The sequence below is a fragment of the Sorghum bicolor genome, chromosome 1 (assembly GCF_000003195.3).
Source record: "Sorghum bicolor cultivar BTx623 chromosome 1, Sorghum_bicolor_NCBIv3, whole genome shotgun sequence".
Taxonomy (NCBI): domain Eukaryota; kingdom Viridiplantae; phylum Streptophyta; class Magnoliopsida; order Poales; family Poaceae; genus Sorghum; species Sorghum bicolor.
The window spans coordinates 35,471,680-35,483,864 of record NC_012870.2 but is presented as its reverse complement, the minus strand read 5'-3'; the positions used below and the strand labels follow the sequence as shown (position 1 = coordinate 35,483,864).

At 41.0% G+C, this 12,185-nt stretch overlaps 2 protein-coding genes across 4 annotated transcripts; both read right to left on the bottom strand.

Moving 5' to 3' along the window:
- Positions 356–2,765, bottom strand: LOC110432310. 3 transcript variants are annotated; one of them, XM_021452485.1, is made up of 6 exons: positions 2,464–2,765; positions 1,762–1,868; positions 1,352–1,463; positions 1,195–1,237; positions 994–1,040; positions 356–737 (listed from the first exon to the last, which is right to left on the bottom strand). In XM_021452485.1, the coding sequence occupies exons 1-6, from the start codon at positions 2,742–2,744 to the stop codon at positions 713–715; spliced, it is 615 nt and encodes a 204-aa protein (XP_021308160.1). In that variant the 5' UTR covers positions 2,745–2,765; the 3' UTR covers positions 356–712. The 3 variants fall into 3 exon arrangements, with proteins under 3 accessions (XP_021308160.1, XP_021308124.1, XP_021308210.1); XM_021452449.1 differs by lacking the exon at positions 994–1,040; XM_021452535.1 differs by having other exon boundaries at positions 356–1,271.
- On the bottom strand, positions 512–10,575 carry LOC8155334. The gene is made up of 3 exons (XM_021451595.1): positions 10,428–10,575; positions 5,226–5,258; positions 512–5,082 (listed from the first exon to the last, which is right to left on the bottom strand). The coding sequence occupies exons 1-3, from the start codon at positions 10,573–10,575 to the stop codon at positions 4,370–4,372; spliced, it is 894 nt and encodes a 297-aa protein (XP_021307270.1). The 3' UTR covers positions 512–4,369.

Here is a 12,185-nt window from a genome sequence, read left to right as displayed (position 1 = left end):
TGCATTTTATCTTTTGTTTGTCCTAGGACTGCGCCTACAACATAATCACTAGCATCACACATAATTTCAAAAGGTAAGGACCAATCAGAGAGTTGAATGATTCATGCTGATCTAAGTGCTTTCTTAACAATATTAAATGATTCTAAGCATTCAAAATCACTAGGTAGCGTGCCCGTGCGTTGCTACGGGATTGCTAACAATTTATCTTAAAAATACATGGATCGCACGGTAAGATAACAATATTATAAAAAACGTTAAAGTGATATTTAATCGAAAAACAAACTTTATGAAATTAACATAGTCACATAGTAAAAAATACTTGTTGCTCTGTGAACAAAGATGCTAGACAAAGATAGAAAGAAAACTCACGAATGTGTTATGAAAAAGTTAAAATTTACAAATGTTATAGATGTATAATTGAGTGATGGAATATTAACCATACATTTTTAGGAGTCTTCAAAAATAATGCAAGAAAAAAACAAAGGAGACTTGATCAGTTGAGAACAGTTAATAAAACTGATCCATTTGCAGATACATGACTATTGGACTACAGTTCATACAATTCACATGCTGAATTACTTCCTAGGGTCATCTGTAAGGGGAATTTGGGATGGGATTATAGGTCACCAGTCCGAGCATCGAGAACCGTGGCTAGGAGCCGCCGCTGCTGGATTTGCCAGGTCCTGGGCAGGGCCGCTGCTAACTCTCAGCTTCAGTTGTAGCAAACCCTCAGGTGTCTGCAACAATCAAGAGAAGCTTATCAGGGCCATATTTTCTACAAGGAAAAAAAACAAGGCATAAATCGCAAGGTATAATTCAGAGATTTAGAACCACATCATTTTCTTGAATTAATAACCAAACAGGATATTGACATGTTATTTAGAAACCATGGAGATGAACGGATATCTCAATTAAGATGCCATCTATAAATATTAAGGGATACACATGAAAATAATCAAACTACCAAACTATGGTGGTATTTCGTCATATTACAGTGAATTCAATGGACTGAAAAAAGGGACTCCTCTGCAGCCACCAAACTGCCATGGCAAAAAGAGTAGTGATAAGTGAGTACAAAATTTCATAAAAGTTGAAGAGCATTCAGGATCCTCAACCCCTACAATCTGCTCAGTGACTACCTCTTCCAATTGAATAGGATCTAGAAGAAATGAAGGAACAATATGAGTCACTTACTGTTATAAAAATATTGTCGGAAACAGAATTTTGACGGAACATCCTTGCATCAAAGGTGCATAGCACTTATCAAGTATCTGTAAAAATGATTATACCCATTCCAGTACTATAGAATGTAAACACAAAACATAGATGAAGACATGAATGAGGTGACTACCTATTTGCGATCATTCCTATGTTTAGATTAAGAAAAGGTGCAGCACAGCCAAGATTATAGAACATTTTTAAACCGGTCCAACTTTGCTTCTCCCAACATAAGGATCTTGCAACTACATATAAGTTAACAAGAGAGACATCATTTTCTTTTAACAGGAAACACATCACTTTATATTAGCTGACGCAACATGAACATGGCAACAATAATCTAGTTTGGCCATTTGGGCAAAAGCAGAGTGACACAACTATATTATTTGCATAAATCATGCAGAGGTAAGCTGCTACAATCTTTCACAAACTATATAAGCTGGAGAATAACCATCAACACATAGCTACAGACTCTATATATAGTGATTAAACTACCATCAGCCAGATGTAATAAACAAAATCAGTGATGAGAAAAGGATCCACCTTTACATTTGGTTGGTTTGCGACATGATGGCGGCCCCCCATAGTTGTATGTATCTAGAGACCAGCAGTACTTGGATGCAACTGTCTTGGCCCATAGTTGTATGTATCTAGACACCATAATTCAGATATCAAAATCTCAGCAAAATATTCAACTAAATTTAGCATTTAAGTAATGTATGAGCACTGTAAGCTATCAGGCAACAAGTAATACTTCATTCCTTCTATTTTACATATCTATCAGGTAACAAAAAAATAAACTGACTCAACACTGCCCTTTATCAGGACCTGAATACCAGAGAAAGATAGTTCTTACTATGTGAAGCTTTAAACATGTGAAGTAAAGATCATGGTCTAGTTATTCTTCTCAACCTGAAATATGGATGAAACAAACTTCCAATAATGTAAAGCTATTATTTCCTTTATAAAAAAACTAAGCATCTTTAAACTGTGATAATAGCATGATAGTTTAAGTTGTAGTAGGCACTTTAAATAGGTGGGCTACAGAGATGCTTAGTGTTTTCTTAGGATATTAGGAGTCCTTCTCTCGCAATAGACAACAACCAAACAAATTGGCAAAATTGTAACTTGCATTCAGTTATGGACATATGCGCATGATGATTCAGAGAAGCATGAGACTCAAAGCACATTTAGTACTATTGTGGCCTATGGGAGACGTAGAGATAGTATAACACGGGCACTGACTCTAGAATCACTGTGCTGGCGGTAGCTCGCACTGGCCGGTCGTGGCCGTCGCGGATTCCGACGGAGCAGCCTTCGTGGGCGCGGCATGTGTGGCGCCTCAAGGACTCGTGCCCGGCAGCGTTAGACACTTGCAAGGGCCTGGCGGCGGCGCTGTCGCCATGGATTCCACCGTCAGTTGCGGAAGGCAAGGACAACAAAGGTCCGTCATCAAGCCTTCTCCATCTCTGCACGGTTACACAGCGGTGGCGAGGATGAGGAGGCGCACAACGACGTTGACACATGGATTCAAAAATAAATTACACAAGCAAAGAAACGAAAGCACATAACAAGCACATAACATGGTGAGTGAAAACTTGTATGCTGAGGCTATATTCCGATGGCACATTCATCCAACCAAAAGCATCCATAAGCACTAATTGGGAAAATTATTCTTAGAAACTTTATCCTGTGAAAATGCAGCATAGCAACAAAAACCATGTAACAACTGTGAAATATTCATAATCACCAGAACAAATACTATCCGCACAAGCCAAATTAAAATTAACTCTACAAACGAAATCACAACGCATTTTCTTCATACCTCAATTTGATGATGTCAATATATGAAACCCTTTGTGAGTATATACTACAATTCCAAATGCCCCTTGATTCACTTAATGGTGTGTGGCATAGCCATATAACTCTTACCGCCTAAATTTTATTTTTCACGCCCTGTCTAAAATTCCTCGATAAAATGATTGCTTTTTATATGAGGTAGTAATTAGAAAAGGCCATCATGAAGCTATGAAAACAAGATTGCATGGAGAACATAAATTATATTTAAGACCATAAGTCTTATCCAATGGTGCTTACCTTGACCGAAGTTATTTTTATGCTGCAAACTATCCGTTCCAAAATCAAGATACGGAAGCACAAGAAAGAATGTCACAAACAACATATACGATAGCACTTGCTAGCTCTTGTCAACAGACAATTATTTGTAATTATGTTTCCTGATCATGCATAAACAAAAGAGCTCGAAAAAGTTTACCTGTGTCAAGTGATGAATCCAAATGCCTCAAACATGGCCACAAACAACAATGATATATTTCCTGGTTTCCATCACTTGATCCACCAAATATGTGAGTTTCATCAGGACGAAAGCAGATTGCATGTACAAACAGGTGTTACAGAACATAAATTGATCGAGCTACCTATATGGAGAGGAATTACTTAAGGTCACAGAATCTTTAGAGACTACTTAAGGCTTGATATTTTTTGTCTGCATAGAAAATGGAGATAGCTGAGCAGGTTTACCAATGTTGATTTGTGGACCCTCCTGAATGTTGGTTGTGGACCTGCATTACAAACTCCAACTTTATGGAGTCATCTACTGAAACCAAAAAACATTAGAAGGATTAAAAGAAACCTCTACTCAAACCAAATAGGATCAGCAGGTCAAAAGGATTCATGGGGAAACAAAATTACATCTCTGCAGGACTTCATCATCAGGCTTAATAGTCAATCAAAACCAAGCTAGTAAAGCAAACCATTAGAATATTTATCAGATATTCTATTCGCTCATCCCTGTTCAGCAAACAGAAAACACTAAAAATCAAGGATCGCTCATGCAGTTATGCGCTTCATTAATCATGCATCTCCGTCCAGCAAATAGAAAACACTAAAAACAAGAACGCTCATCGAGCAAATGAACTCTGTTGCTCCATCTGTCGCAACTTGCAACAATGTCCAGGAGGTGTGTCGGAGATGGAGGCTTTCTTGAAGAAGTTCTTCCCAGGCTTGCTCAAGAGCACGGCGCGCGGCGGCGACAAGGACGTGTACTGCATCTACAACAACCAGGCGCTGACGGCCTTCACGTTGTCGCTGTATGCGTTCGGCATGGTGGGGACGCTGCTGGCGAGCCGCGTCACCCGGCGCCTGGGGCGCCAGGCCGTGATGCTGATCGGCGGCAACCTGTTCCTGGTGGGCGCCCTCGTGAACGTCGCCGCGGCGAACCTCGCCATGCTCGCACCGTGCGACCAAGACCCGTGATCCCCTCCCTGCTCGCGCCGCCACACGCGTCCAGGTCACCGGGGGCGACGCCATTGGCGGCCGCGGCGACGACGGGATCGCCCAAGGCGTCGTTGTGCGCCTCAAAGGGATGGAGGAGGAGGGACGCCACCGTGCGCCACTCGGGCGCGAGGCCCTGCTCGGCATGCCCGCCGCGGTGCGGATCTCCTAGAGGAACTGGCGGCAGTGGCCGCAGGGCATGTGGGAGACGGCGACGGCGCGCAGCGCGGACTCCCCCCGCGGCGGCGGCGTTGGCCACGAGGAACTGCTCCGCGTGGACGGAGTGGCACAGCGGGACGCCGTGGAACTCGACGCTAACGCCGACGTAGACGCGGCCGCTGGCGCCCAGCCCCACGGCGCCCACGCGAAAAACCGAGATCGGGACGCGTGCGAAGGGAAGGGGACTCACACTTCTCCCGCGACGCCACCGGCGACGAGGGACTTGCAGATCACGGAAGGGGATCGGGGGTCTCTGGTGCTCGAGGCGGTGATGCGGGAAGGGGATCGGGGTCTGGTCTCTGCGCACGGTGAAGATCGGGGGTTGTTGGTGCGGGAAGGGGATCGGGGTCGCTCATGCGGGAAGTGGATCGGGGTCTGGTCTCTGCGCACGGTGATGCGGGAAAGGAGAAGGGATTCGGGGGTCGTTGGTGCTCACGGTGAAGATAGGGAAGGGGGAGGTGATCACGGAGGGGATGGGGGGTTTCCAAGTTAACCTCGCAGCGGACGCACGACCGGGGACGGGCAGGCTGACAAAACAGAAACCACACCAAAAAAATGTCCCTGTTTTAGTCTTTTTAGTTGTAGGAGAAATTCAAAGGGTACATCCTTAGCCAATAGTCTAGTCATTGGCCGAGCCATTTGTGAGAAAATTCTTATAAATCTATGATAAAAACCACAATGACTAAGAAAGCTTCAGATTCCTTTTATATTAATAGGTGGAGGTAGCTGTTTGATCACTTCAATTATAGCCTTATCTATAGCTCTTTGTGACACTAAGTGTCCTAACACTATTCCTTCTCTAGCCATAAAATGACATTTCTCCCAATTGAGGACTAAGTGTTTTTCTTCGCATCTGTGAAAAACCTTATCTAAATTTTCTAAACAATTGTAACGCCCCAAAATTTGCATCTTTTGAAATATAGATAAAATTATTTAATTTTGCATTTTTTGTGCTCATAAAAATATAGGGAAAATAATATTTTTCATTAATTTAAAATTTATCATAAAGTTTAGCAACATTGTTGTGCATACATGCTGGTGCATTCGATTTGATGTAATGTTTGCTTGTTGCTCCTTTCTGTGTTGTTAGTGAGTGAAGTCTTTAAAATACGTTTAGTAGATCGATCTTCCTTTTTCGGTACGTATTTATCTTTTTCTACAAATAAATTCCTTGTCTCTCAGATCAAGATTACATTCAAAGTCTTAGAATCTTTTCTTTCAAACCTAAGTCACTCCTTTCAGTTCCTCATCCGTCAAACAATCTCTATAAACTTCTCGAGAATTTTTCTAGCCTTTTCTATGGAGCATAATCTAATTTTTAGATGCTCCAAATTATCTTATCATGCGCTCCAAATACTTTATTTGGGTTCTTCATGTTTCATAATATCTCTGATAATTTTCTCCAAATTTTTAGAGTATTTGAAGTATTTTTCGTAGCTTAAATAATAATTCTGAACTTTTCTAGAATTATTTTATCTACAAAAATAATTAATTCTGAAAATAATAAATCTCTTATTCTTTTTCCAACGCTCAAGGCCCAGGTTTTTATTTACTAATGAGCTTTAATAATTAATTAGGCCTATTAGTAAAGATAGAGGTTGCAACGTCAATTAGTACCATATCGCTAGTTGACGTGGAGGTGGAGAGTTTTTCTCCCTATATATATATGTACCAACTCCTTGGTAACCAAGTACACCAAAACTACCATATGGAAAGCTTCTAGTTTGGAAAATCCCTCGTGTAATAAAATTATTTTTTTTTCTTTCGCCGTCGGACAGCCATCGTGGACGCTTCTATGCCCTGCACAAGCCGGAGCTCCCTGCCGTGACCATAGTTCTATCTACGGTAGCTACCTCTCCGGCCATCGTCCGTCTCCGTCGGCGAGAAATCCAGTCATAAGCAGGCCTTGGTCATCACGCCGCCGCCATCCAGATCAATCTATACTAGGCGACTTCTTTACGTGAAGTCCATGTTATCGGTGAATCAGTGAATCCAAGGTGCAGTTGGGTCGACGGTGCTGTGTGGTTGTGTTGTCGTCGAGTTCAGATTGGAGACGGAAATTTCGCCAGACCAAATCTCTGGTGCTGCCCTGTTCCCTGACAGAGACACTGCCGTGCTGTCGGATCATTGGAGGCCTCTCGTCGTCCAGTTGTTGCTGAACACGTGAATCAGGGAAGGAGTCAAAGCTTGTTGACGTGGGTGTAGTGACTTGGTGAACTTTGCTACATGAGCCAGCAAGTAAGCGCCGTCGTCTTGCTTGCCTATAGAGAGCAGGTGCACAATCTATGTCCTAGACGTTGCCTATAACTCTTTGCGTAGTTTCCTCGTCTTAGTTCTGTTTTAGTCCATTCAAATTATATTAGACTCATAGCAATACAATCTACGTTTTAATAGTATTGTTAAATATGTTGTTGAACACTATAAAATAAATATTAACTTGATTAATGTTCATGTAACTAGTTTTATTAATAAAATTAAAAAAGGAGTTACACTTTGACATTTTATATGTAAATATTAGAATAATTTAATTGTGATCACTAATGCATTTTTAAATAATAAATTGTTTAGCTGAACTCCCGACATATCTTATAGTAGATGCTCTCACATTTTAATTCCTCTTACGAGGTATAGTTCGAATAACCTGAATTAGTAAGTTCCACATGGTCTTTCTTAATTAAAACATATGAGCTATTCTCTTTTATACAATATAAAAGTCTCAGTAGTCATTTCTTTTTCATCGTAGCTCCGATTAGAACGCTTTTCACGTCTTGGTGTTCATAGCAATGTGTAGATTAGTTTTTAAACTATTTTATTGATTGATGTATTGTTCTAAATTTATTATGTTTGCTATGCATGTTTGTTTGGGGTGCTTGTGTGGTATGATCCTGTCCAGTCGGTGAGTTTTATGTGGTGATCCAGAAGGACCAGAGTTGGTAATAGCGAGCAAGCAATTAATTGAAGATCTGGGCTAGCAGAATTAGCAAGAGCAATTAGATCAAGGCAAGTATAGCATTTGGGTTTTATTTCTGTGACCATGATCTTGTGACTTGATTAATGTTTAAGCAACAAATGATAAAAATGACTTTTTAGCAACTTGATGATTTGTTTGTACGTGATCACCCGGGACAATGTTGACGGTCCTTAAGTATCAAATTTAATTATCAAATAAACAAAGAAAAGGATCCAAATGAAATCAACATCTAGACTTAGGGTTTTATCTGACAAAATTCCATGAGTTTTGGTGTTTGTCTATTTCTGCAGGCGGTTATCAGGAAATACGGAAGAAAGGCCCACACGTCGGGATTACATAGAGATATTAACGTGCTGCGCAATTATCTTACATCTAGAAGACTCCAGAAGCCACGAGACCGAAGCGGAGGCGAAACGGGGCCAGAGACAGGGCGCCCGCCCTGTCCTACTGGGTGCCCGCCCACCTCCTGTGGCCAATCACGCTCAATGTCGCGGATTATGCTCCACCGACCTAAAGGATCAAGAATAACCGTTCAATCAATGTCGGTTTGATCCGACTGCCCAGGTTCACTTGAGGGGACTATAAAACCAGACCCCCTGGCCCCTAGAGGAGGCACCCCTTGATCATTATTCATTATTCATAGACAGAGCAAAAGCTAGGGTTTAGAGATGAGAGCTCTCCTCTCTTCTCTAAACTAGAGTATATCTAGATAGTAGCGAGATGGAGAGCGAAGGAGGATTAGAGGAGAGGCCGGCCTGTCGGTTCTTCCTCCGGTTGTACTTCGCCATGATCAAGCTCTAATCAAGCTTGCTCATGGGATGACTCTGGTAATCTACTTCTAATTCATTATGCAATTACTAATCATGTATGTTCTGGTTCACAACTCTTTTGAGTACTTCTAATCTATAGGACCCTTTAGGTTAGAGTTGTAGTATAGGTGTAAGCGTGGTGCTTAGACCTAGATTACTTGTGGATATCCCCTGACTAGCTGGATCGTGTGGTAGGCCGCGTAGGTGACAGTTACGTTGGTCCCCTATAGTCCACCTCTCGTTAGCAGGACGGGTAGGGTTTATCGGCCTATGGATAAGCATCCTTTGTGGTGTACTCTTATCACGTGGTTCGTCCCAGACATAGACATACCCCTTTGAAGTAGAGAAACCATAGTTACCCTCTCTATTCTGCTACCATCGCCCATATACTAGAATTGCTCTATTCTCTATTCCCATATTATCACTCACTGTTATCTTACCTTTAATATTGTTCTTATTCGATTCTATCATCTTTCCTATTTACACCTATCTATCTATCTTGGTTAAGTTAGAGCGTAGTTGGTTCTCCCGTTTCCTTGTGGATACGATAAAACCTTTAACCGGGTAAAAGCTTCAACGGTATCCGTACGCTTGCGGATTATCTGTGTGCGTATAAATACCATAGTACACTCTAGTGCCATGCTGGGGATGACAACCTAGTATTCAAGTGGTGTTAGCAAGTGTCAACAAGCATTTTTGGCGCCGTTGCCGGGGAAACGGTTGCTGAGTTGACTACGAACTAGTTTAATCATTTTATAAAAAAAATATATAACAAAAAAAATATCTTGCTTTTATCCTTTGCCTCATCTCTGCTATTCTTTCTTCTTATCTAATCCTTGATCTCTAGTCTATTATGAATTCAAACATGTCTATCTATGAATTTCATAGACCTATGGGCACACATCTCGAACCACCAAAATCTTCAAAGCCTATCATAGCATCTAGTTTTGAGATAGACCCCAAATACATAGAATTTATTCAAAAACAACCTTTCTCAGGAGAAGGTGAGGAAAACCCATCCACACACCTAAGAGAGTTTTATCGAGTCTGTGACCTCCTTCGCATAGAAGGCATGTCCGATGAGACCCTTAAATGGAAGCTCTTTCCGTTCTCTTTAACGGGAAAAGCTAGACATTGGTATAAACTCAAAGTAGGGAGTGTTCATGGAGATTGGAAGGAGTTATATAGTAGTTTTCTTTCTAAATATTTTCCAATCTCCAAAGTGGTGGAACTTCGGCGTGAGATTCTTTCTTTTAGACAACTGGAAGAAGAATCTCTTGGCAAATCATGGGACCGCTTTATTAACCTTACTCTCACTGGCCCAAAACTTTCTATTCCAGAAGAAGTTCTTCTAATTCACTTTGTTGAGGGCCTTAGTAAGGAAGATAAGCAAACCCTTCATGCGGCCTCTGGAGGATCTTTCCACCACCTATCCGCTAGTGAAGCTTGGAATTTGATTGATTTAATGAGCGGAAAGTCTCCTAGTTTTTATATCCCTGAGAAAGAGAAAGAATCAGTTCCTAGACAAGAGGAAGAAGTTTCGATAGCCAGATCACAACCACTTCAATCCCAAACTTTAGCTATCGATCCTAAACCATCAATACCCCAAAATTCTCCAAGGGAGGAAGGAATTCCGACCTTAAATCTTTTAGATGCTGATGGTTTAGACTTCTAGTTCTATAAGATACCTTCAAGCAGGGATAATTCAATTCATTGCAATAATGTTTCTCTTAGAGAATGTCCTGGTTCCTATCATGAAGAAGTCGAGGATGACATATCAAGTGAAGGAGAGCTAAGCCATATAGACAATTCTATCTACTCCCCTTCCATGTTCACAAGTTCTAAATCCATCCTTGACCTTAGAGATCCCTCTTATCCCTCTTCTTTTCAGTCTCATGATGATCCTAGCAATTCACCAAGACGACCAAACCATAGGACAGCTTGCACCATGTTAATGAGGCTTAGCTTGAGCTCAAACTCAAGATTTTCTGTTCTTAGTATTGGACCGATGCGGATGTTCTCCAATGTTGGGCCAGAGAACTCGAACAAGGTCTTTTCAGCCATAGCTCCAAATACTAGTGACAAGCTTCCTTCTTGGTTGATCCGATTTGGATAAAGAATTGAGTGAATCAGATTCAATCGTGCTATTACCCTATATAAAAATATAAACATAGAAAAACAAACAGCGGTAAACCTGCCAAGTAGTGGTGACTAGCAAGCTACCTACTCATTTATTAATTATCGGTTTAGGCAATTTTTCTCTAAAATTTTATACCTTCCTTGGCAATAACACCAGAAATGCTTGTTGACACTTCTAACATCATTTAAGCTAAGTTATCATCCCTAGCATGGCGCCAGAAGTACGGTATGAAAACTTTCCACTAATAAAAAAAATAAATGATCCGCAAGCGTACAGATTAAATACCATTGTATCACTTCACCGGGCAGTATTCCACGTATCGTTATTTATATTTAGCTCAAGTGAAAGAACTAAGGACTTAAACAATGAGATCAACTTGCAAAACATGACTACTTATGAGTGATTGGGTTGCATATTCCATACTTGGCATGAGGGTTTGGGTTGCATATTCCATACTTGGCATGAGGGTAAACCATAGATATATGATATATAAAATATAGAAGCCCAGGAAATATAGAGACTTGATTTGGACTACTCAGCTTAATATTAGGCAAACGTCTGATCAGTTCAAGAGATAGAAAATCCTATGCAGTTCTAATTTATCAAGTCATTCATTTACTCTAATGCTACATCATCATATACAACACAAAAGACTCTCCATTTATGTATAAGGAACATTGCTATAAAAATTCAAGACAGAGCTTGAGTTCCTACGCAACAGTGGTTCTACCTGTCCTACCAACGGGGGATGGAATACAAAGGACTCAACGGAACTGTCACTTCCGCGATCTACCACGCTACCCGGCCAATAGGGTTTAATTGCAGATAAACGACATCTGAGCACCATGCTTACATGACATCTATCACTTAACTATACCGCGAAGAAAGCTAAGCGCTTTCCAAACATATACATAAACTAATTATCAATCATAACCATATCAAATATAGAACTAGAATAAACTAAGAACATAATAAACAAAAACATAATGATATTAGAATAAAGTCAAAAGAGAGATAAAAGAAAATACCAGTCTCTAATAAAGAAGATCTGGAAATTCTGAGCACAGGCGCCTGACTCTTCCTCTATCTAATCTAACCTATGTAGAAGATGAAGATTAGTAGTACCTAATCTACCTCTAATCCCTGGCTCTAATGGCTCCCTCTAATTCTCAGATGAGAATAAAAATATAATTCTGTTTTTCTCTCTTAATTCTGAGCTCTCCTCTATGGGGGTAGGCTTGTATTTATAGCACCCTAGGAAGCACCACAACCCTTGGATCAAACCGACTTAAACATGCGTTTAAGATTAATCCTCAAAGTCAGTGGAGGCAGGATCTGCGAGACTGCACGTGATTGGACCAGGTCACCGGGTGGCCACCCCACCCTACACTAGGTGCCCGCCCCTACCCTATGGCAGGTGGGTCCCAGGTTTCAGGGGACGCCTTTTTGAGTCTTCTAGAGTATTCTAGAGTTGACGTTTGGGTCTTCTCTCTATGTAAATCTGACATGTGGACCTCCTTTTGTTATTATTCCG